General features: G+C 36.4%; 1 protein-coding gene and 1 pseudogene across 1 annotated transcript; one reads left to right on the forward strand and one right to left on the reverse strand.

Annotated features, from left to right (window-relative positions):
* Positions 1–456: 456 nt before the first annotated feature.
* LOC121244815 lies at positions 457–23,026 on the reverse strand (annotated as a pseudogene).
* Positions 7,188–11,962, forward strand: LOC121245009 (cyclin-A1-3-like). Its single transcript, XM_041143278.1, is given in 12 exon segments — positions 7,188–7,477; positions 8,363–8,794; positions 9,013–9,149; positions 9,296–9,388; positions 9,626–9,672; positions 9,674–9,757; positions 9,884–9,959; positions 10,064–10,140; positions 10,226–10,259; positions 10,589–10,738; positions 10,853–10,987; positions 11,678–11,962. Coding segments are annotated over 11 exon segments (921 nt in total). The 5' UTR covers positions 7,188–7,477; positions 8,363–8,778; the 3' UTR covers positions 11,750–11,962.
* Positions 23,027–24,598: the final 1,572 nt, after the last annotated feature.

Below are 24,598 nucleotides of genomic sequence, written 5' to 3' on the forward strand. Positions count from 1 at the left end.
TGAAACCCCAAAATTCAATACGAATCAAGGAAAATAAAGCATTAGGCAATGTGGGGTTAAAAAAAAGGAAAAAGCAAGAAAAGAATTCCATTGCTTGAAACCAATTACCAGCTGCTAAAATCATTAATGACCTTCGGTTGTATTTGGTTGCTAGACCAAATTTAACTCATCTCAACTTATTCCAAACCAATCATTCATCATAAGACTCGCTACATTTTTAATTTTTCATAAAAAAGTTAAATCCATTTCAACTTCATACATTTCAACCTACAAACTTAAACCCATCTCAAGTTAAAACTATTTCAATGAGACTCATAAAATATTACTATTCACAACTTAACTCAATTCATTTCAACCCATCTCAATATCTAAATGTAGCTGAAGTCTTCATCCAATGGAGCATTAATGGAGAGTATTTCAAATGTGTATAATCGAGAACTCCTAAATGTGGAAAAATTATGTAGGTAAAGTAGGAGGGCTGTACTTCTTGGCCACACATTTGTACTGAGCAAGAAAATACCTCAGTTAAAAGGTCAACACATTTGCCGACCAATTAACTGAAATATATACAAATTTCCGGAAAATGTACATTCGCATCATTTTTTACACATCCATAGGTGAATAATAAAACAAGCTTGTGAAGGTTTGTCTGCAAGAAATCTAGAGAGACAGAGAGAGAGAGAGAGATTTGCTTACCTTATCATGTTGACTCATGTATTTCTCCCTGGCAGCAGGTAATCTAGAATTATGGCTATCACAGCCCACTGGGCGGCGGAGATCTTTCACACAGTTTCTCATATGAGAAAGGTGATAACGTGTGTAATGCTGCAAGGTGGCCGCGGATTCTGCAACAAATTGAAAACAAGCGCCATCTTATGAAACAATAAGTAATATATACGTTCTTGATTAATTAATATTGTATAATGGTGGATATCGATGTTAATTTATAAATTTAATTCACTTTGTGGCAAAACTCTCGTGCAAGGTTGAGGCTCGAGAGCATAACCACATTCGAGATTTTATAATTAAGAAGCATATATATTGGAAAATAAATTGTATATGACGAGGTTGATGAAGCAATGGAATAATGATCCATTAATATAAGAACTAATTGTAATATATATCCTAAACGCAGGGCCGGCTCTTCCATTAGGCAACTTGGGCAATTGCCTAAGCCCCTAATGGAAGAAGGCCCCTAAAAATATATATATATAAAGAAAATCTTTTTAAAAAAATATATATCCAATAAAAATTTTTAATTAATTCAATGAGAATGAGAATATAAACAAAATCAAATAGATATTGTATCATTATTAATTTTTAAAAGTATCATATATAATAATTATTTTATCTATTCTCCTTCTAAGAATACACTTCTCTTTTTTTATTATTAGTTTAATATATTATTAATGTAAAAATCATAAATAGCAAATTTTAATTTTTCAGTATTTATAAAAAGATTTTGTATAATCCTTTGAAGAGGCAAGGGCCTACTTTTTTTAAAATGTGTAAGTTGTTTATAGAACTTTATTGACAATAAAGATTATAATTGTGTCTAAGAGTCTAAAGTACTTGTAAAACTAGATTTAATAAAATTCTCTCTAAATCAAAAATTTCTTAATAAAGATTAAGTCATTTACTAATTGAAAATGTAGTATAAAATCTTAATCAACAATTTTACTTTACAAAATGATGGGAATTATTTTTAAATAAAAATATAATATAAAAATAAAAATAAATTTATTTAATTTTACCTTAAAAAAAAACCTCACTCAAAATTTTAGCCTGGCCCTGCCTAAACGATATGATATTGATCTTTTGGCATATAGAATTAATATTTCTGTTTAACCAGGCGATCTTAATTCTGTTAATCCTAACTAGGCTTCAGAGGTCGGTTCTGCAACAAAGCTTTAATGCAAGCATCAGCCCATCAATTAGTTGACCGCCTTTTGGAAGAACTCAGAGACGACAAAAATTTCTCGTCAACTGCGGCTGCTGACAAGCATATGATGAAACTACTTGTTGAAGCTGCAAAAGTAGGGAACCTTGAATTTCTAATTATACTCATACGATCTTATCCCGATCTCATATGGGAAGTTGACGAAGAATATGGAAGTTTATTTCACGTTGCTATTAAACATCGACAAGAGCGTGTTTTTAATTTAATATATGAGATAGGTGTTTTGAAGGACAACCTTGCGAGCTTGTATGCCGAAGGGAATAAGTCCATGCTGCACTTGGCTGGAGAATTGCCCTCTACAGATCGACTGAATATCGTATCAGGAGCAGCTCTTCAAATGCAACGAGAGTTGTTGTGGTTTCAAGTACGTACAAACAAACGGGTGTTTATAAATATCATTTCAACATCTTTTATTCTCGTCGCATACGTATTGCATGGAATGGACTCCCCCTTTCAATAATATTTTATAATTTACAAGTAATTGGGCTATTGCAGGAGATTGAAAAGATCGTGCCGAAGTCATTATATCGTGTGAAGTACGAGAATATCAATAATGGACAAAAACAAAAAACACCTAGGGAGATATTTATGAAGAACCACGAAGACCTGCAGAAGAAAGGTGAAAAGTGGATGAAGAACACGGCAAACTCTAGCATGCTCGTGGCAGCACTGATTGCCACTGGTTTTTCCAGCGGCCTTCACAGTACCGGGTGGCAACAATGAAGACACAGGCATTCCTATATTTATGGAAAGCAACTGGTTTACGGTATTTTTCGTATCAGATGTATAGCAATGTTATTCTCTTCGTCTTCGATATTAATTTTCTTGACAATTCTCACGTCACGCTACACGGAAAAGGATTTCTCGTATCATTACCTCGTAGGTTGGCCTTGGGACTTGCTACACTTTTAATCTCAATAATAGGCATGATCGATGTTAGCCTTCACTGCAGCCTGTTTTGGGTACTTAAAAGCGACTCAAGTGCTTCGATCCGTATAATTCTTGCGGCGGCTACTGTCCCAATTTGTTTGTTTGTTATCCTAGATTATGGCCTCTGGTTGGATATATTCTACTCAGCATTCTGTTCAAATAGGTTCCTTTTTCGGTCACAGAATAGGCTTTTCAAGCTGCAAACATGCTAGCTTGGGAAAGAATGAGTACCACCAGTCATGCAATTTCTTAGAATGAAACTTAGACCAAATTATGATCAAGGCTTCAGTTTGATCTTCATTAATTAGCTAGGAAGGTTGGTTTTTAATTTACAGGTGTGCGCGCATATATAATGTGTTTGATCTCGTTGCGCTTTCCTTAATTTGTAAATTAATCCCATGGGTACTGGGCTGCTTCTAGTTACTTAATTAAGGACTCTCGAAACTGTCTTGTAAGATAAATGATGTTTGCCACTTTATATATAATTAATATGTTGTTGAATATTCTGAATTTTATATGATATTGTAACGATCATTATCTTATCGGTCACAATCATGGAAGAAACCCTTCTGCATTACCTGCTGACTATCAATTGACCCATTCACTTGACCGATCGATCCGGCCTGTCAAAGAAAATTCAACCACTGCTATATATGGAAAGTTCTTAGACATAATAATGACAAATAAATCAAATGATAATTAAGATGCAGTTTGGACAGTGAGTTAAGATAAAAATTAAAAATTAAAAAAAAATATTATTAGAATATTATTTTTTAGAGGGATGCTATTTATCATCCCATACTACACTTTAAATATTTTAATATTATTTTTTATTTTTTATTTTTTATTATTTTATTATATTTTATTCTTGTTAAACTAATTGATTTATTCTATTTATCATCAATATACCACATATTTGTTATAGAAAAAATGAAAAGAAAAAATAGATATAGTGTGTGGTGTGTGTGGATGATAAGTAGAATTATTCAAATAATTGATATGATGAGATGAGATGAGATAATATATTTTCACTATCCAAACGGACCTTAATCTTGTTGTGAAGTTCACATTGATGAAGCAATTGATATAGATAACCCTACCATTCCCCCAACTGCTTTCCATCGATCTATGCATGTCATTGATCTAGCTATAGCTACTCCTATACGTATAAATAAAAAAGGAGATTTATAGTACTTATCGGTACAATGCAAGGCACCATACGCATTCTCAGTCCCCTTAGCATTGTTCATACTTAAACGTGTGTTCATTATCCCACACGTACATCACATATTTTTTTATTTTTTTTAGTTTTATTATTGTTAAACTAATTAAATTCTTTTATTCATCATCTCTACACTACATTCTTGCTAAGGAAAAAACATAAAAAGACAAAAATTCATGTGTGGTGAATAATTTAAGGATAATAACTAGAATTTTTCTACCTAGGAAGTCGATATTTTATTTTTTATAAAATTCATATCCTAAAATATAATGAAAAATGCTAGGATCGACAAGGAGTCCAGACTCCATATACACAGAGCACTAACGTAAACAATATTTTCACCTGTCCCAACCGGTGCTCAAATACAATCCTCATAACTAATTTTGTTTTAATAGAAAATTGATACATATAATAGATTTGTTCAATTCTACTCATCATCTCAATTCTCATTATTTCATGATCATGTGATATTATAGATAATTAGAGATTATTTATTATATTTCACTTGTAAAATTATCATCTAAAGTGATCACTTCTTGAGATGATAAGAAAAGAGGTGATGAATAGATTTTTTTAATTTTTTTATTACAGCCAATTTTACTGTGAATTTAACCTAGAATCCCAATTCATTAAAAAAAATATTGAATTGTTTTTCATTTTAAATAGAATTGTAAAATAAATTATACTAGGCAATGTGATTATTATGAAGATTCTAATGATACTTGCGTGTGAGAAACCAAACATAGACAAATCTAATAGTGTACTAATAGCAGTATGTTGTCATTTGAAAAAATAGTGAAATCTACTATTAAAAAATTAGTTTATTTTTATATGGATCTCGTATTTACTTATTTTTTTAGAAAGATTGTATGGCGCTTAAACATTTCACGACTGCAAATATCATTTCTCTACTAAAAATCATAATTCATAAGGATTAAGGGTTCATATTGTAACACCCCGTTCTCGAATGGGGTTGGAGTGTTAACTAACACTTATATCTTTCTCTGATACCAGCTATGATGCCCCAATCTCGGAGGTATCAGAGTGTTATTTCCTTAAACTTAAACTTAAACTTAAACTCTGATACCAACAAAAATAATTACAGACTCCAAAATACAAAGTCTTCAGAACACATCACAATTTCTTAATAAAAGTCACTAATACTCGTAAAAACTTTCTTTGCTAAAATCCACTATACTTTAATAATCATCTCACCCATGCTCCATAATCATGATACTTAGCTAACATATTCAAACTCATCTGAAAAATGTTATGAAGATAAGAGGTGAGTTATCAACAATTCAGTAAACAAAGAACATATACTAATATGTAAATATGAGCATTAACAAACATCAGAATGTATAACAGAACATTTTTATTTTCAAAATGCGGAAAGCAGAATATGTTATCTAAATTTTAGAGTGAAGATTTAGAAATATTTTCATTCAAAAATCCCTTGGCATAGCATAACTGATTCATCATCATCATATTAGAGTATTATATCATAACAGAGGCCATGTATAACCCACGTAGTAGGGTTGTGCATCTGTGGATAACCGAGCAGTTGCATATCAGAACAAAATAGAATACCACTATTAGCACCCGTGGTTGGGTTAGAGCAGAACAAAAACAGAAGACCACTATTAGCACCTGTGGAAGGGCTGTAATTGAATAGAGTAGAAACAAAATCAGATACAAAATCAAAAAGTTATGCTAAAAGTTTTTTAAATGTCATATCTTATCAAAACTTGAGTAAATAGATACCTTGTATTTACACTTGAAATACTTAAATCGCTTATTTTAATTCTTCAAAAACTTAAAAATTCCCTTAACCCAAAAATATCATATTCCCAAATACTTTGATTTCCACGTAAATTCCTCTAAACAATTGTACGGTTAAATCATGTTGCTTCAAAAATTAGTCTTATAATATTATCCATGAAAACACGTGAACTTGACACCAAAAATTATTAAATCCAAATCACATAAATATTATAAAGGTATAACCAAAAAATTACCAGGCCCAAAATGATTTAGGGCCAATCTAAAACGCACCAGCTAAACTTAGAATATCCATCCTGTGTGATCAAGGACTAGAAGAAAAATAAGCTCAACTTAAGATTAAATCCACCATTAATAAAAGGCCCCAAACCGATAAAGTTATGTTTGGGAACCGAAGTTGAGATATTCTATTACTATTTATTATTATTTAATATTTATTATTTTTTATTACTACTTATATATTATTTAAGACCATTTCAATATCCAAACGTATTTTAAGACGGTATTTGGAGGATTCGGCCCCGATTAGATAGTAAAAGTGTTTTATTTTATTTCATCTCATTATTATAATTTTTTTAAATTCTCACATCAAATATAATAAATAATTTAACATTTTAAATTTCAAAACAATAATAATATTAAAAAATAATATTCTAACAATATTTTATTTAATTTTATATCAATTCATTATCAAAACTGTACCGAAATCACTTCAAACCAATTATTGATGAAATCTACTCATTATCAAACCAATTATTGATGGAATCTACTATTTTTTTAACTTTATAAAAAATTAAAATTCATCTCAACTTATTTCACAAATTCAAACACAAATATCAACCTACTTGCATTCAAATAGATCTTAATAAAATCTAAAAAAATATAATTATTTACATGTCAACGCCGATTATCTGATATCATTTCAACATCTAAAGTAGCCATAAAAAATATAAATGATATATTTATTATTATTAAATTATTATTTATTATTCAATAAATATGTCACGTCTTACGAGATGAAAATAAGATGAGAGTATATTCCATATCATTACTCTTAAGTCAAATCTGATTGGGTGGCACAAATTTGGGCCCACGGGACGTATCTTCATGAGGATTTGGAGCGGAGCGGAGTTTCCAACTCCGCTTCAGAAAACAAGACAGATACTTCCGCACCTAACACAGACGGTCCAGATCCATCCTACTCAAACAAAGACGGTCAGGATCTCTTATCTTTCAAACACACACACGTTTTCGCGCTCCATTGCTCTTCATCAAAAAAAAATACGAACCCAAAAAGAAAAAGGAAAACAAACAAACACACACAGTGACACACTCTGTAATCGCTGAAGCCTGAATTCGCACCGAAATCTCCACTACAGGGTACGGTTTCGACCCAAATGTCGACCCACAACCACGATCCCCCACCATCTTCGTCTTCGGCCAAGATGCCCTCGGTTTCCGACAATCCAACCGGGAAGTTAACCGCCGCGGCCAAGAAGCGACCCGCTCTCGCTGACGTCACCAACCAAAGAAATGGCTCTAAGAGTAATTCACGCACCTTGCTCCCTCAGTCCAGGCCTCTGGTGCGCTCAAACTTCTCTGAATTCGATTCTTTCTCTTTCCCTGTGACTCTTATTCTTGAAAGGGATAATTGGATGCTTAAGAGTATATAATATGTATCATCCCCATGGACTTTTATAATTTCTATTCTTTTTTTGGTAAATGTGCTACGCTGCTCCGTTGGGCTTCTTTGCTGCTGTGTAAGTTCATATTCTTGTTGATTTTTATTTTCCCTACCTCTAAAATAGTATGTGTTGCCTTGATCCAATTTCAGACCAAAGAGCTGTTCTTCAAACCCGCGTTGGTTTAATTCCTTTCATACACGACAACAAGGAATATGTTCGAAAAATAAATAAAGAGATTAAGAACATGCTTAATGTATTTTCATGAATAAGCTTTCAGTAAATTGAAAGAAGAATATAAATGGAGAGGGTAGCCAACAAAACACCCTGTTGTAACCATTTAAGCGCATATAATAAAAAATAAACAAGGGGCAATGGAGCCAAATAATTGATCTGAGCCCATATTTCCTCATGTAGATTGAGGAAATGACCGCCAAAGGCAGTTTATGAAACAGAACCGTGAAGGTTTTGTAGAACTGATCTAAAAGCCATAGTGGGTAATGGTGCACTGTAGTCGACTGCTTCAAGATATCAATTTTGGTGGTTATATTTTTCTGAAATTATGTTGTACAAGACGGATAGTCCTTCCAATTTTTTTTTTTTTTTTGTTTTGGAAAAATGTGTTTGTAGTTGAGAAATTCCGTTGCACCCATTGTTATCATAAGCATATGATCTTTCGTCTCACAATTACATGGGACAGAAGTTTTAGCTTTGAGCTTACTGCCACATCGTGGTTTACTTGTTTTAAAATTTCAGAGAAAGATTAACTGAGTTTAGTATTTAAAGGTGCCCTGTGTTGCCAAAATTGCCCAAGACCAAGAAGAAAGTTTCTGCTTGCTCAGACAATACAGGCTTCCTTGAGAAAACTTTGCCTTCATCCTTGGGCTTGAAATCAAGTGTCTTTGTTCTGTCAGAGGATAAATGTTTCCCCGGAAGTGATCAATCGGTGCCTCGTGTTGCTGCCGATTCTGCTCCACGCGGCGTGGAAGCCGGTCTTTGTGCTCTGAATAGCATAATTCGTGCTCCCAGAGGCATGGATATTTCTCCAAGTAGCTCAGCTAGTGGCTGCATTTCTTTGGACGAGAGCATGTCTATGTGTGAGTCTTTGAAGAGTCCAGAATTTGAATATATTGACAATGAGGATGCTTCAGCAGTTAGATTGATAGAGAGGAAGACAAGTAACAGTCTCTTCATTTCAGACAATGCAGAAAAAAACAGGTTTTTTATTCTAAGATTTTTTTTATTACTCTCAATTTAACTTCATATATGTTTAGGCTCTTACTCATTTAATTGTAAATAGGGATTGATATCTGTCCCAAGTATCATTCCCAATTTGGGCCGTAACATCTTGTTCTACTTTTATTAGCTGCAAAGTGTGTGCCTGGAATATTTACATCATGCCCTTTCTAATTTATTTTCTCTGATATTGATTCCAGGGAATGTCTGTGAGATAGGTATGCTTGTGGAGATGGAAACATTTGATCAAGTTGTAGATATTGATAACAATGTCATGGACCCTCAATGCTGTGCAACCATTGCTTGTGATATTTATAAGCACTTGCGTGTATCCGAGGTTTGCATACTTCTCCACAATATGTTGTATTTACTGTGTTTCTCTTTTTTTTTTTTTTTTCAAAATTTCTGATTATTATTTATTGAAGTTCACATTTCTTTCCTAACTTCTGCACATTGTAATTGATTCATTTCTTCTGTTTTTAGGCAAATAAAAGCCCATCCACGGACTTCATGGAAAGGATCCAGAAAGACATCAATGCCAGCATGCGTGCTGTACTGATTGACTGGCTTGTGGAGGTAATTTATGGTCGGTGATGATATTGCCAAGGTGATTAATATAATCCAAGAAGTTTCCCCCCTTTCCATCCCACTTTTCTGGATCACACTTTTTCATTAACAAGCACCAAATATCTTGATAAGTGGGATTGTACCTGGCATTATAAAGTTGCTCCTCGTCAATATCATCAAGCATTTCTTTTAGTGTGCAGTTATTTTGGCTTTTTTGTTATCTTTACCTTCTAGTGTTAACTGTAGGTTGCTGAAGAGTACAGGCTCCTACCTGATACACTATTTTGACTGTTACTATATTGATCGTTATCTTTCTGGCAATGTGGTGAATAGGCAACGGTTGCAATTGCTTGGTGTTGCATGCATGATGATTGCTGCGTAAGATTCTATAGTAGATTTGCTTACTAGTTTGACCCTGTGTTTGTATTTGTGCATGTGCATCTGCCTAACTTGTATCTATTAGAGAATAATGATTAATAACATGTGGTGCAATTGTCTTGCCAGCAAGTATGAGGAGATCTGTGCACCCAGTGTGGATGAGTTCTGTTATGTAACTGATAATACATACTTCAAGGAGGAGGTTTGGTTCCATTTTTTGTTGTCTGAAATTCTACTATTGTATGCTTCTTTGAATTGGCTTTTTATCACATTCCCCATAGACATTGACTGAAGGAATTTCTGCAGGTTTTGCAAATGGAATCTGCTGTGCTGAATTCATTGAAGTTTGAAATGACAGCCCCAACAGCTAAATGTTTTTTGAGGTGATAGCTACTTTTTTATTATTCAGTGGAATTTCATTCATGTTGCTTTGGGTTTTGACTTTTGTCATTCATGACAATTGTTCAGGCGATTTGTTTGTGTTGTTCAAGCCACCAGCAAGGTATCACCTTCTTGGACTTCCAAGTGTATTAATTTTATGTCATACCTTCAAGACTTATTGGGTCATATCAGTGGATTTTGGCTGTTAATTAATGTAACATATTAACAATCTGTCAATTAAAATTGTAGGTCGAAACTTAGCTGGTTTTTTTTTTAAGTATTGTGAGATAGATACTAATAGAAAAAAATGTGTAAATAATGGCTGCCATTGCTGTCAGTTTTTGTTATGAAGTCTTGTTAAAATCTGAGTGATAAAATTTGTTTTGTTTCATTGTGGTGTTGATCAAAATCTTGTTATGGTGTGGTGTTGGTGCCTGCTACTTTTCCTAGGTTCCATCAATGCAGCTGGAGTGCTTGGCCAACTACCTCATGGAGTTATCCCTTCTCGAATACAGCATGCTTCGTTATTCTCCATCGCTAGTAGCTGCTTCTGCTACTTTCTTGGCCAAATTTATACTTCTCCCGTTAAAGAAACCCTGGGTATGTGTGGAAAATTATTATACAGATCTTACTTGTGGCCAAGATGTTTATTATTCCATCTCTTCTGATAAAGGTATGTAACGTCGTTTAGTTTTGTATGTATCACATTTACAGAATTCTGTATTGAAGCATTACACGCTTTACCAAGCTTCTGATTTGAGTGACTGTGTCAAGGCGCTGCATAGCCTGTGCTGTAATTGCAGCAATCCTAATCTACCCGCAATCAGGGAGAAATACAGCCAACATAAGGTGTGTGAAACCTTTCTTCCTCTCTGGTGAAGAGTAAAATATGAGATACATCAGCAACACAGATTTTAAATCAGTTCAGCACAGCCCCTTTTAAGCACTTCTATACGTTCTATCTTCAGTTTAGATTTAATCTTTATATAGATTTCTGTGTTTCGTTAATTACTGAGTTTCTATAAGAGGATTAAAGATGGTTGCCACCAAACTCAAGATAGAAAATGTTGCGTTGAACAACAATGGCGCACAGTTTCAGTGAGCAAAATATTATAGAGAGGTTTGTTTCTGAATGTTAAAATTATGTGCTCAGATAATTTTAAACAAAACAATTACTTCCTGAAAAGCATAACAGGAGTTCTGCTGGACTCATCCAATCACCATGAAAATTTAAAGGTTCAGGTCATTAAATCTTGCAAGTTAGCATGTGGTGCAGGAGATACTGCAGTTGAATCTCAAATTCTTAGCATATTTTTGCCACAATGACAGAATCACATCAATTGTTTGTAGATATAGCTCACGTCCTGACAACTTGCTACTTGTAGTGATGACTCTAGATTACGCTGTATGGAGGTGTTGCGGCTTCCAAAACGAAAATATACTATGATTTTAGATAAAACTTTGTTTTTTTTTTGGTTTATTTTTTTAATTTATGTTCATATGAACTGATTTGAACTGACATGTTTCTTTCGGCATCAGTACAAGTTCGTGGCAAAGAAGTACTGTCCTCCTTCAATACCTCACGAGTATTTCCAAGAACTAAGCAACTAGACATGGACATCAGTGTTCCAAATTAATTCGACGAACGTCTTCTGTGAGTTGCTGTGTTTTGTTTTTTAACCTCAGATCCTATGTATAGAATTTTGTTTCCAGTAGTAGTGGTGTGTCTATGGTTAGATATTCAGGCGATGCTCTCATCGAACTGTTTTTCTAAACATAAAACTCGTATCTTGTATCGTGTTCTTGAATTGAGTTTTCAATGTATAGTAAGGCTCAAAGTGTATACATGACGTGGTTTCATAAGGACTTTTAATGATAAGTAATGGTTTTGTTAATGGGTACTGAAAGCTTTAATAAAGGATAAATGAATAATGTTGGGAGGGATGAATAAATAGTGGGTTGGGTTAGAAGAGTTGAGATGAAGTTGAAAATAAAATAAAATATTATTAAAATATTATTTTTTAATAATAATATTATTTTTAAAATTTAAAAAAGTTGAATTATTTATTGTATTTTATGGATAAATTTAATAAAATAGTAATAATTAAATAAGATAAATTAAAAAGTTTTTTATATCCAAAAATGAATCGGCTTTACTTATGTTTAATATTTGGGACCTTTCCACAGTAATAAAAGTTTGAATTGTTAGAATGCACAGCGGAAAAGTACCTCAAACTCAACTTAAAGAATTGCTCCACAAGTTTTTCCAGATTGATAAACTCCAAGCGTTTTCCTTTAGTGGCGAAAGTGTACTACGTAGTATGGAACTAGAGTAACACTTAATCAATCCACAGCCTAAGTAATTTTTTCAAGAGAGAACAAAAAGAGAGTATTTTTTTCTATTTTTCAGGTTATCAAAAACACAATTGGGAGGACTATATATAGTCCTCCTCTACGTGGCTGGCCTTAAAGGCCAGCCTTCAATTGTAATATATAACGGCAGTAACGCATGGCTTTAAGCCATGCGTTACAAGCAGGAGGGGGTCAGCCCCACGTGGGCGCCCCTCCATCTAATATCTCTCACTCGCACACAGTGGGCATGACCCCAGGTCAGCATCTCTCTAATGTTCTCAATCTTGTTCATACAAATAAATAGGGCGTGCGACCACCAAGCACATCTGTAGAAAGGAGGGAGTACATACACCAAATCTCTCCCAGAGAAGACCAGCATAGTAACATTCCTAACGTGTCTGGTCATGTCCTAGACTTATTTGATCGTATCAAGATCAAGCATTTTCGAACCCTCTTGAATTTAAAAAACTCAGAACAATGCTTGACTACCTCCAAATATTTCAATGTGTTCACAACCTTTAGCCGCTACCAAGATGTAGCGTCATTCGTATGACGTCAGCAAACACTATCGAAGATACGATATCGAATAGTCTTCCCTCTACACTCATATCACTCAATTTTGGTCGAACTGCTTTCCCAACAATGCCTCTTTAGACCGTATCTATCATGGCCATAAACAGCATGCCAAAGTAGCAAACATTACAACCTCCATCTCGTGACATAGTCAAAAGTAAATGACATTTTTTAAGGAATGAGACTCACACAGCGAGAAAGAGGGAAACATTTTACTCACTTACTCATATAGTCGTATAAGCACATATAGTATGAAACACATGCTATGGTGGATTTCTCTTTCTTAAAGAGCATATGTCTATATCAACACCGTACAGATCTTAGTCTAGCCGCTCCTTAAGCGTCCAACCCGAATTCCTCTATTTGCACGTCTCCAAGGCGTCAAAGAGGAACTCGCATCTGGCTTACTACAGGCTACATGGATGGTGGGGTAACCCATGCATAGTCCTATCAATGGACCTCATCTTAGCTCCCACTAAGGCGACATAATTTTGTGTCAACCTACTTATCCCTTTGGACAAGTACCTAGGGACACAATGTCTCATCTCTACTCGCTACTTAAGCGCTAGAGGCGATCGCTCGTGTGAGTGAGCCGATCCAAGCCTGTTGACATATTTTGTGTGTGTGTGTATTAAAAACAATACGATAAAGACAAAAACTGAATCATATTGTATTAATATCCCAAAGGAAATGTTACATCTTTATGTTATTTGAAACACAAATTACATTTATAGTCTACGCAGTCCTAGATTCCTAACATGAGCCTCAAAGACATCTCTTGCTATAGGCTTCGTTAAGGGATCAGCAACCATGCGACTCGTAGAAAGATGTTTCAGAACCACTTCCTTTTGCGCTATCATGTCTCTGATGTAGTGATATCTGATATCTATGTGTTTGGTTCTTCCATGATACTTTGAGTCCTTAGCATATGCGAGGGCTGCCATGCTATCGCAGAATATTGTCACCGGATCTGATGTATCCGTGCCAATGTCTAAATGCTTGAGGAACCTCCGTAACCAAACAGCTTCTTGAACTGCTGCAGAACATGCTATGTATTCTGCCTCCATGGTGGATAAAGCTATACAGGGTTGTTTTCTTGCTGTTCCATGTAATGGCGCCTTGGTTGAGCAGAAAGACATACCCAGTGGTTGATTTGCGCTCATCTAGGTCGCTGCCCCAATCGGCATCATTGTAACCTTTTAGCAGCAAATCTGAACCCTAATAGCACAGCACATAGTCCGCAGTTCCCTTGAGATATCGCATAATCCTTTTGACCGCTTTCAGTGAGCTAGTCCGGGGTTTGATTGGAATCTACTCACTAAGCCAACTGCATAGCATATGTCAGGCCGAGTACACATCATTGCGTACATCAGACTACCCACAGCATTAGCATAAGGGACACGAGCCATCTTTTCCTTTTCTTTTTGAGTCTTAGGACACATCACTTTAGACAAGTTCTCGCTCCTTGCAACAGGGGTGTCAATGGGTTTACATCCATTCATTAGGAAGCGCTCGAGGACTTTCTTTATGTAAGTCTGTTGAGACAAACACAAAAGTCTCTTTGAGCGATCTCTGTAGATCTTAACTCCCAAAATGTATTATGCCTCACCATATCCTTCATCTCAAAATTGAAGGATAACCACTCTTTGTGGCGACTATCAACCCTTTATTATTTCCAGCTAGTAGTATGTCGTCAACATATAATGACAACATAATGAAACTCTTCTTAGACCTTTTGACATAAACACAATGATCCTCTGTGATCATCGTAAACCCATTCGAGAGAATGGCTCGATGGAATCTGAGGTACCATTGTCTAGATGATTGCTTTAGGCCATATATAGATCGTTTGAGCTTGCACACTTTGCGCTCTTGACCTTTGACCACAAAACCAGTTGGTTGATCCATATAGATCTCCTCATCTAATTCTCCATTGAGAAATGCTGTCTTAACGTCCATCTGGTAGAGTTCCAAATCCATGTTTGCTACTATAGCTAGAATCAGGCGAATTAAGGCAAACCTCACCACTGGTGAAAAAGTCTCCTCATAGTCTATACCTTCCTGTTGGGTATATCCTTTTGCCACTAAGCGAGCTTTGTACTTATCTATTGATTCATCCGACTTGCGTTTGACCTTAAGAACCCATTTGTTCCCAATAGTCTTACGTCCTATTGGTAGATCAACCAGATCCCAGACCTGGTTTATCTTCATAGACTCAATCTCATCATTAAGAGCTTTCATCCACTCATCTTTTGTAGAAGATGAGAGAGCCTCATAAATTGTCCTAGGCTCGTCATCATCATGCGGAGCTACCATAAAAGCTTCCCCTTCAATCTCAAAATGACGACGGGGAATACTTTCGCGTGTGCTTCTACGCGGCTGAGGTTGTTGTGATTGATTGACAAGTGATGTGCTCCCACTCGGATTCAAATAATTTGTAGGAGTTTGAAGAATTTCTTCCTCATTCTCAACTAAATTCCTTGGAGCACTTTCCTCTTGTTCTACAATCTCATGAAGTTCTAAACTCCTATCAACCTCACCTCTACTTGGAAACTCATCTTTAATGAAATCCACATCTCGTGACTCAATCTCAGTCACACTTCCATCAGATTGTTCACCTATTAATACATACCATTTAGAGTGTTCTGAGTACCTTATAAAGATACACTTCTTCCCTCTAGGACCTAACTTCCCATACTTATGAGAAAGATTGTGAACAAAACCCGTTGAACCCCATGGCCGTAAGTTACTCAAATTGGGTTTCTCGTCGGTCCATAGTTCATATGGGGTGGAAGTTACTGATTTGGAGGGCACTCGGTTAAGAATGTAGGCAGCAGTCAAAAGTGCATCCCCCCAAAAAAAAATTGGTAGGTTTGCTTGCTCCATCATTGACCTAACCATCTCAAGCAGTGTTCGATTTCTCCTTTCCGCCACGCCATTTTGCTGGGGTGTATTTGGCATCGTCAACTGTCTTTTGATTTCTTTTTTGCATCACAAAGCCTTTTAAATTGCTCAGAGAGATATTCTCGTCCTCGGTCAGTTCTTAGAGCTTTTAAACTCTTGTCTAACTGATTCTCAACCATTCTTAGATATCGCCTAAAGCATTCCAATGCTTCAGACTTATGGGAGATTAAGTAGACATGACCGTAACGTGAAAAATCATCTATAAATGTGATGAAGTAGACACCTCCGTGTCTTGCCCTCACACTCATTGGACCACAGATGTCTGAGTGGACTAATTGCAGTGGAAAAGATGCCCTTGTGGCTTTTCCAAACGGTTTTCTCTTAGCTTTTCCCATTAGACAATGTTCACATGTGGGTAAGATGACCTTAGCGAGATTGCCTATAAGGCCTTCTCTAGCTAACCTAGTCATGCTATCTTGCCCTATATGGCCAAGCCTAGCATGCCATTTATATGAATCCAAATTATCAGATGTAGAAAGAAAAGCAATTGACTCATTTATATTTGAATAATCTAAATTCAATATCATAAAACCGTCTTGTAGAAAAGCATTGCCATAAAACACATGGCCCAAATAAAAGGAAACATAATTGTTTTTAAAAACAATACGAAAACCAAGTCTTAATAGAGTGACTACAGAAAGTAAGTTTCGTCGGATCTCGGAGCGTATAGCACATTGTGAAGGAAAAGAGTGCGGCCATCCCGCAAGTCCAGCTTGTAGGTACCAAGTCCCAGTACCTCAACGCTAGCTCCATTCCCCACCTTGATATTACGACTCCTAGCTGGAATCCGGCGATACTCAACAAATCCAACTCTATCTCGCGCTATGTGTTCGGTCGCTCCTGAATCAACAGTCCACACAGGATAGGAGTGAGCAACCATCACATGGCTAGTTACAAAAACAATGCGAGAAAAGTCAGAGTGTACCTTCTTCGGCTCAGTGCAGTCATGAGCGAAGTGGCCATTCTTTCCACAGTTGAAGCACTCTAATTTCGACTTGTTCTTCCCGCGCTTGCCCCTCTTGCTGCGCTGAGAAGTTCCTGACACATTCTTAATTTGTCCAGCAGCTACTCCATTCTTAGACTTCTTGCGCTTAGGCCTTGATGCCTTACGCGAACCAGAATCAGCCACATAGGCCGTGTGATTGGGCTTGGCAGCCTCTAGGCGCTCAGCCTCCAATTCCAAGTGACGCGAGACATCATCAAAGTCTTTGATATTCTCGTTATGCGTCAGGTTCTGGCTCATATTCTCCCAAGAATTCGGCAGTGATCTTATCACTGCCTGGACTTGCTGTTCATCAGTCAGGTTGTTTCCTGCCGACTTAAGTTCGCGGATCATGGTTGACATAGCCCTAAGATGCTGCTTCATCGTGTGGTCAGAGCGCATCTTATAGGAGTCAAACCTCATGGTTAACCCACGCAACCTAATGGCTGAAGTTCCACCAAACTTCAACTTCAAAGCCTCCCACATGCTTTGGGCAGTGTCATAGATCTCGAACTCACACATTAGATCATTGTGCATGCTGCTTAACATTATTATGCGCGCGCACCGACTTTTCTTAGCCCATTGAGTATAGGCTAGTTGATCTATTTTGTGTTGTTCCGAGGTCCCTTCCCCGGGCTTAGTAAGGGAGTGAGATAAGGCCTCCAAGACCTCTTGCTCATCTAAAACATATTGGATCTTGCGATGCCAAATGTCGTAGTTCTCCCCATCCAATTTCTCCCCTTTGTTTAAATCGGCAACTATACTCTTGGATGCTATTCACTACAATACGCAAAGAAGGGATATTACACACACACCTAAGAAATCTGCCGCGTCTATCCAAGTTAGAAAAAAAATAATTTAGACATGTCGCAAGATCGAAAAATCGCTAGGCTTCAGAATCATCTCTTGCGCCACAATATCCAATTATTAAATTTTTAACCTAATTCCAGCGCAAATTCAAAAAAAAATATGGGAGAATTAATCATAATTCTCAACCATACTCCCACTATCTTAAGTAGTCATAAAGTCCTAGTCACATGTAAAGACATAACCTACTAAAATTGTAGTAACCTTTTGGGCCAGTCTACAAGGACAGCTACTCCAACCACAGTAACCTGTTGGGCCAGTCTACAAAGATGGTTCATATAAGACCATTACAGTTCATTTTTCTTGTTCCATCAGTGCATTTACAGTTCTTACTGGGGTCACTGTGGTCTTTTGGCTATACAGTGCATTTACAGTTCTTACTGGGGTCACTGCAATTTTTTTTTCAGTCTATCATTTACACTGACAATTCTAACTAAGACTACTTAGTGGGAATTTTTTCTATTTTATCAATAAAGACTAATGTATAAACATTCAAGCCTAACATTCATAGATGATAAAAATAATCACATATCCACATGTTCAATTCACATATACATGTAATCACATTTAATATAACAAATTAAATAAAAGATCACATGTAATTTAAAATAATGGAAAAAAAATATAGCATGAATATAACTATATTCACATGTGATCAAATTTAATCTAAAACATAAAAAAAAACACATGTAATATAACAATATATCTTAGCATATATTAAGACATGCAAATTTCATCCCCTCTTTTTTTTTTTTTTTTATTATTAAACACTGAAGGGCCGAATGGCCCAAAATCAAATTGGGCCAAGCCCAGCCCGAGTCATCAAAGGAAAGAAAAAAAAAAAAAAAAACGTTTGAGCTGGGCCTCACGGCCCAAGCCCATGGAAGTCAAATGACCTAAGGGTCATCTTCTTCCTCCATCGGCTACTGTTCACGTGAACAGTAGCCGCTCCACAACAGCACGCCGCTGCACCTCCGTGGTGCGCGCAGCACCTCTCTGGTGCGCGCTGCACCTCGCTGGTGCTCGCTGCACCGCAATGGTGCGTGCTGCTTCACTGTGGTGCGAGCAGCGCCTTGCGGTGGTGCTCGCAGCACCACCTGGTGCGCAACATTTTTTTTTTTTTTAAACAGATTAAAAAGAGAGGATAAAAAAAACACAATACAAATCTCAAGCAGATGCGAGAAAATATTATAAACTGGAAGCAATTTAAAAAAAAAATAGCTCTGATACCAATGTTAGAATGCACAGCGGAAAAGTACCTCAAGCTCAACTTAAAGAATTGCTCCACAAGTTTTTCCAGATTGATAAACTCCAAGCGTTTTCCTTTAGTGGCGAAAGTGTACTACGTAGTATGAAACAAGAGTAACACTTAATCAATCCACAGCCTAAGTAATTTTTTCAAGAGAGAACAAAAAGAGAGATTATTTTTTTCTATTTTTCAGATCATCAAAAACACAATTGGAGAAGACTATATATAGTCATCATCTGCATGGCTGGCCTTAAAGGCCAGCCTTCAATTATATTATGTAACGACAGTAACCCATGGCTTTAAGCCATGCATTACATGCGTTACAAGCAGGAGGGGGTCAGCCCCACGTGGGTGCCCCTCCATCTAATATAAATAATGCTATTCATTATTTTAATTTTTATTATTTTTTTTATCATTATATAATGTGTCATTATATAAGTAGAGAGTGTTTATTATATTTTATTTATAAATTTATCATCTAATGCTATATCGATTATTAAAAAAAAAATGAAATATACATTTTTTCTAAAATTTTTGTCTTTTCTTTATTCCATCTGATCCTTTCTTTTAAGCCGTATTTCCGTGAATAATTTTCTTTTATTTTTTTGGTATCTTCTTACGCCGAACCCACGTGGTCTTTTTCTTTGGACCCTGACCGCTTACGAAATATTTGCGTTGTTTTGGTTTTTCCTACGGACAGCAATATATCCACCAAACCCACACTATCTCTCTCCGTAAATGCTAGTGGTTTTTCACTTTTTCTTTTTCTCCTTCACAGGTCAACAGTCGGCAGCTCTCTTTCCTTATCTCCCATCTGTTTTTCTCTAGCTGGTGCCAAGACCACGGTCCACGGTGCCTTTTTCACTCTCAGGACTTCACCCGCCCTTACACGCTCTCACCAACTCTGTCTCTCTCGCTCGTTATCCTTCGTTTATTTCTTTCACAAATCAGAACAAACAACACCATGAACAAACCAACCCCATCGTAGCTACATCAGCCACTGCACCTTAGATAAAAACCCACAGTACCGTAGTTGAAAGCCAACCACCGGATTGTGTCATTGTGGCAAAAATATGCTAAGAATTTGAGATTCAACTGCAGTATCTCCTGCACCACATGGAAACTTGCGAGATTTAATGTCCTGAACCTTTAAATTTTCATGGTGATTTGATGAGTCCAGCAGAACTCCTGTTATGCTTTTCAGGAAGTAATTATTTTGTTTAAAATTATCTGAGCACATTTTAACATTCAGAAACAAACCTCTCTATAATATTTTGCTCACTGAAACTGTGTGCCATTGTTGTTCAACGCAACATTTTCTATCTTCAGTTTGGTGGCAACCATCTCTATGCACTCATAGAAACTCAGTAATTAACGAAACCCAGAAAGCTATATAAAGATTAAATCTAAACTAAAGATAGACGTATAGAAGTGCTTAAAAGAGGCTGTGCTGAAATGATTTAAAATCGGTGGCGCTGATGCATCTCATATTTTACTCTTCATCCTGAGAGGAAGAAAGGTTTTACACACCTTATGTTGGCTGTATTTCTCCCTGATTGCGGGTAGATTAGGATTACTGCAATTGCAGCACAGGCTATGCAGCGCCTTGACACAGTCACTCAAATCAGAAGCTTGGTAAAGTGTTTAATGCTTCAATACAGAATTCTGTAAATGTGATACATACAAAACCAAACTACGTCACATACCTTTATAAGAAGAGATGGAATAATAAACATCTTGGCCACAAGTAAAATCTGTTTAACAATTTCCCACACAAACCCAGGGTTTCTTTAACGGGAGAAGTATAAATTTGGCCAAGAAAGTAGCAGAAGCAGCTACTAGCGATGGAGAATAACGAAGCATGTTGTATTCGAGAAGGGATAACTCCGTGAGGTAGTTGGCCAAGCACTCCAGCTGCATTGATGGAACCTAGGAAAAGTAGCAGGCACCAACACCACACCATAACAAGATTTTGATCAACACCACAATGAAACAAAACAATTTTATCACTCAGATTTTAACAACACTTGATAACAAAAACTGACGGCATTGGCAGGCATTATTTTACACATTTTTTTCTAGTAGTATCTATCTCACACATACTTAAAAAAACCAGTTAAGTTTTGACCTACAATTTTACTTGACAGATTGTTAATATGTTACATTAATTAACAGCCAAAATCCACTGATATGACCCAACAAGTCTTGAAGGTATGACATAAAACTGATACACTTGGAAGTCCAAGAAAGAGATACCTAGCTGGTGGCTTGAACAACACAAACAAATCGCCTGAACAATTGTCACGAATGACAAAAGTCAAAACCCAAAGCAACATGAATGAAATTCCACTCAATAATAAAAAAGTAGCTATCACCTCAAAAAACAGTTAGCTGTTGGGGCTGTCATTTCAAACTTCAACGAATTCAGTGCAGCAGATTCCATTTGAAAAACCTGCAGAAATTCCTTCAGTCAATGTCTATGGGGAATGTGATAAAAACCCAATTCAATGAAGCATACAACAGTAGAATTTTAGACAACAAAAAATGGAACCAAACCTCCTCCTTGAAGTATGTATAATCAGTTACATAACAGAACTCGTCCACACTGGGTGCACAGATCTCCTCATACTTGCTGGCAAGACAATTGCACCACTTGTTATTAATCATTATCCTCTATCACAGATACAACTTAGTCAGATGCACATGCACAAATACAAACACGGGGTCAAACTTGTAAGCAAATCTACTATAGAATCTTACGCAGCAATCATCATGCATGCAACACCAAGCAATTGCAACCGTTGCCTATTCACCACATTGCCAGAAAGAAAACGACCAATATAGTTAACAGTCAAAAATAGTGTATCAGGTAGGAGCCAGTACTCTTCAGCAACCTACAGTTAACACTAAAAGGTAAGACAACCAAAAGGCCAAAATAACTGCACACTAAAAGAAATGCTTGATGATATTGACAACAAGCAACATTATAATGCCAGGTACAACCCCACTTATCAAGATATTTGGTGCTTGTTAATGAATAAGCATGATCCAGAAAAGTGGGATGGAAAGGGGGAAACTTCTTGGATTATATAAATCACCTAGGCAATATCATCACCCACCATAAATTACCTCCACAAGCCAGTCAATCAGTACAGCACGCATGCTGGCATTGATGTCTTTCTGGATCCTTCCCATGAAGTCCGTGGAAGGGCTTTTATTTGCCTAAAAACAGAAGAAATGAATCAATTACAATTTGCAGAAGTTAGGAAAGAAATGTGAACTTCGTTAAATAATAATGAGAAATTTGAAAAAAATAAGAGAAACGCGGTGAATACAACATATTGTGGAGAAGTATGCAAACCTCAGATACACGCAAGTGCTTATAAATATCACAAGCAATGGTTGCACAGCATCGAGGGTTCATGACATTGTTATCAATAGCTACAACTTGATCAAATGTTTCCATCTCCACAAGCATACCTATCTCACAGACATTCCCTGGAATCAATATCAGAGAAAATAAATTAGAAAGGGCATGATGTAAATATTCCAGGCACACACTTTGCAGCTAATAAAAGTAGAACAAGATGTTACGGCCCAAATTGGGCATGATAATTGGGACAGATATCAAATCCCTATTTACAAATTAAATGAGGAAGAGCCTAAACATATATGAAGTTAAATTGACAGTGAATAAAAAAATCTTAGAATAAAAACCTGCTTTTTCTGCATTGTCTGACATGAAGAGACTGTTGCTTGTCTTCCTCTCGACCAATCTAACAGCTGAACCATCCTCATTGTCAATCAATTGAAATTCTGGACTCTTCAAAGACTCACACGTAGACATGCTCTCGTCCAAAGCAATGCTGCCACTAGCTGAGCTACTTGGAGAAATATCCATGCCTCTGGGAGCACGAATTATGCTACTCAGAGCACAAAGACCGGCTTCCACGCTGCGTGGAGCAGAATGGGTAGCAACACTAGCCACCAATTGATCACTTCCGGGAAACATTTATCCTCTGACCGAACAAAGATACTTGATTTGAAGCCCAAGGATGCAGGCAAAGTTTTCTCAAGGAAGCCTGTATTGTCTGAGCAAGCAGAAACTTTCTTCTTGGTCTTGGCAATTTTGGCAACACATGGCACCTTTAAATACTAAACTCAGTTAATCTTTCTCTGAAATTTTAAAACAATTACACCACAATGTGGCAGTAAGCTCAAAGCTAAAATTTCTGCCCCATGTAATTGTGAGACGAAAGATCATATGCTTATGATAACAATGGCGCAACAGAATTTCTCAACAACAAACACATTTTTCCAAAAAAAAATCGGAAGGACAATCCGTTTTGTACAACATAATTTCAGAAAAATATTGCCACCAAAATTGATATCTTGAAGCAGTCGACTACAGTGCACCATTACCCACTATGGCTTTTACAAAACCTTCATGGTTCGGTTTCATAAACCGCCTTTAGTGGTCATTTCCTCAATCTACTTGAGGAAATATGGGCTCAGATCAATTATTTGGCTCCATTGCCCCTTGTTTATTTTTTATTATATGCGCTAAATTGGTTACAACAATGTGTTTTGTTGGCTACCCTCTCCATTTATATTCTTCTTTTAATTTAATGAAAGCTTATTCATGAAAATACATTGAGCATGTTCTTAATCTCTTTATTTATTTTTCGAACATCTTCCTCGTTGTCGTGTATGAAATGAATTAAACCAACGCGGGTTTGAAGAACAGTTCTTTGGTCTGAAATTGGATCCAGGCAACACCATACTCTTTTAGAAGTAGGGAAAACAAAAATCAACGAGAATATTGAACTTACACAGCAGCAAAGAAGCCCAACGGAGCAGCGTAGCACATTTACCAAAAAAAGACTAGAAATTATAAAAGTCCATGGTATGATACATATTATAAACTCTTAATCAATCATCCAATTATCCCTTTCAAGAATAAGAGGCACAGGGAAAGAGAGAGAATCGAATTCAGAGAAGTTTGAGCGCACCAGAGGCCTGGACTGAGGGAGCAAGGTGCGTGAATTACTCTTAGAGCCATTTCTTTGGTTGGTGACGTCAGCGAGAGTGGGTCGCTTCTTGGCCGCCGCAGTTAACTTCCCGGATGGATTGTCGGAAACCGAGGGCATCTTGGCCGAAGACGAAGATGGTGAGGGATCGTGGTTGTGGGTCGACAATTGGGTCGAAACCCTACCCTGTAGTGGAGATTTCGGTGCGAATTCTGGCATCAGCGATTACAGAGTGTCACTATGACCCATTTGATCTGTGAACAGTAATTTTTTATTGAAGCATTTGAATGCATTTAAATTGATATATGTTTAAATGTATCAAGTATAACATGAGTTTAACTTTTTTATATAAAATTGAAAAAATAATAGATTATATTAATGATTAGTTTGAGATGAATTTAACTCACTTTAACAATTAAAGATAACCTTAGGAGGGATTTGGA

Source organism: Juglans microcarpa x Juglans regia, chromosome 8S (genome assembly GCF_004785595.1).
Source record: "Juglans microcarpa x Juglans regia isolate MS1-56 chromosome 8S, Jm3101_v1.0, whole genome shotgun sequence".
Classification (NCBI taxonomy): domain Eukaryota; kingdom Viridiplantae; phylum Streptophyta; class Magnoliopsida; order Fagales; family Juglandaceae; genus Juglans; species Juglans microcarpa x Juglans regia.